This window comes from Copidosoma floridanum, unplaced genomic scaffold, assembly GCF_036245765.1.
Source record: "Copidosoma floridanum isolate Cflo_tuat_1 unplaced genomic scaffold, Cflo_Japanese_pri ptg000025l, whole genome shotgun sequence".
Taxonomy (NCBI): domain Eukaryota; kingdom Metazoa; phylum Arthropoda; class Insecta; order Hymenoptera; family Encyrtidae; genus Copidosoma; species Copidosoma floridanum.
In genome coordinates this window covers 3,593,283-3,594,697 of record NW_028321902.1, presented here as the reverse complement: position 1 = coordinate 3,594,697, position 1,415 = coordinate 3,593,283, and the positions used below count along the sequence as shown (strand labels likewise).

Genomic DNA, 1,415 nt, shown 5'->3' with positions numbered 1-1,415 from the left:
TATAATAATATTCAGTGTGTTCTCACTTGGTAAAAAAATTTTTGTCTTGCCAAATAATACATTTATTTAATAATCTCTTTAATACTTATAGGCTATACCGTCTTTTTCTATCCGATTAAGATTTCTTATTATAGATCAATGTGTTCATTATGTAAACAGTTTAAAATTCATACACCTCAAAAATCTCTAACTATTGGTTACCAAAAACTAATAATTTATGGTTTGTACGAGTATATCTTTACCAACGCAAGTAAGGAACTTGAGATATTTCATTTTTTAAATTACGTAATCCAAAAGATCATGGTCTGTATGTTGCAAGAACGGCAAAACTTTTTTGTAGGTTAGACCAATGTTTTTGAAAAAGATAATACCTAACTATAACGCTTGATAAGTAAAATTCTCCTCATTTTTCATTGGCTTGAATATCCAATAATTCTTTTTTACTGCATCCTCTAGAAACACTCCCCAAATTTTTCAAATCTTAACTTTGAAAAAAAAAAACGACAACAAAAAAATGAAAAACTTTCAGATCCAGAGCCTTCCAGTGCCCCAGATCGCGGAAAAGGCGGACCAGATATTTGACGCGGCCAGACAGACGGTCAATGATGCAGTTGGTGTCGCCCAGGGCGTGGTCAACCAGGCCATAGACGCGGCCAAGGGCACCGTCATCGGTGACATCGACACCGTCCAGGACGTCGCCAAATTCGGCGTCCAAACCGGTCGGGGCATCATCGAGCTTGGCGAGGACTACGTCCTCCGGCTACTCAATGCCTCGGGCAATTAATACTATGTATACACTACGTTTGTCAATAAAGCTTTTTTTTTTTTCATCCAAAAAACATTTTTTCGTTCCATGCTCCAATAGGTGCTCTTGTCGCGATGTGTAACACTCGAATACGAGCACATGCGTGGTAACGCTTATTATTGTAAAAATGGAGAATCACGGAGAGGCAAAAAATAAATAATGTCCCAGTCGTAGGAAGGGAAAAAAGAGAGAGACAAAGGATAGGCGACGAGAAAAAATAAACAGCCTGTCCTGATGGTGCCCCTAATGGTTTACAAACAAGCCTAGAGAAAAGAGGGCGAGAACGCGTGCACGTACAAATGGGTCACAAAGGGAAAGCGGCTCCGTTAAATTATTAATTCGCAGCGCAATTATACACGTGTATGTGCGTTGAAATTCCGCGGGATAATCACGCTCCGTGAGAACAATAAGGTGAAAAAAAAAGGAAAATAAAAAAGATGTACGGAGATCGTTAGTAGGTAGGACACGAGGAAGTGGGACTGTGACAAATGACGAGGGTTAATTTTTGTTTACTGCTCCAATTATATGCGTCTGCGTCACTGCTGATGTTGATGCGGTATAGTGTTGTTTTGCTTGTGTAAGTTACATAGGAGAGAGATGATGTCATCTC

General features: G+C 39.3%; 1 protein-coding gene across 1 annotated transcript; it reads left to right on the top strand.

The window, feature by feature from the left end:
• Positions 1–514: 514 nt before the first annotated feature.
• LOC106642347 (uncharacterized) lies at positions 515–784 on the top strand. Its single transcript, XM_014357104.2, has one exon. The coding sequence runs from the start codon at positions 515–517 to the stop codon at positions 782–784; it is 270 nt and encodes an 89-aa protein (XP_014212590.2).
• Positions 785–1,415: the final 631 nt, after the last annotated feature.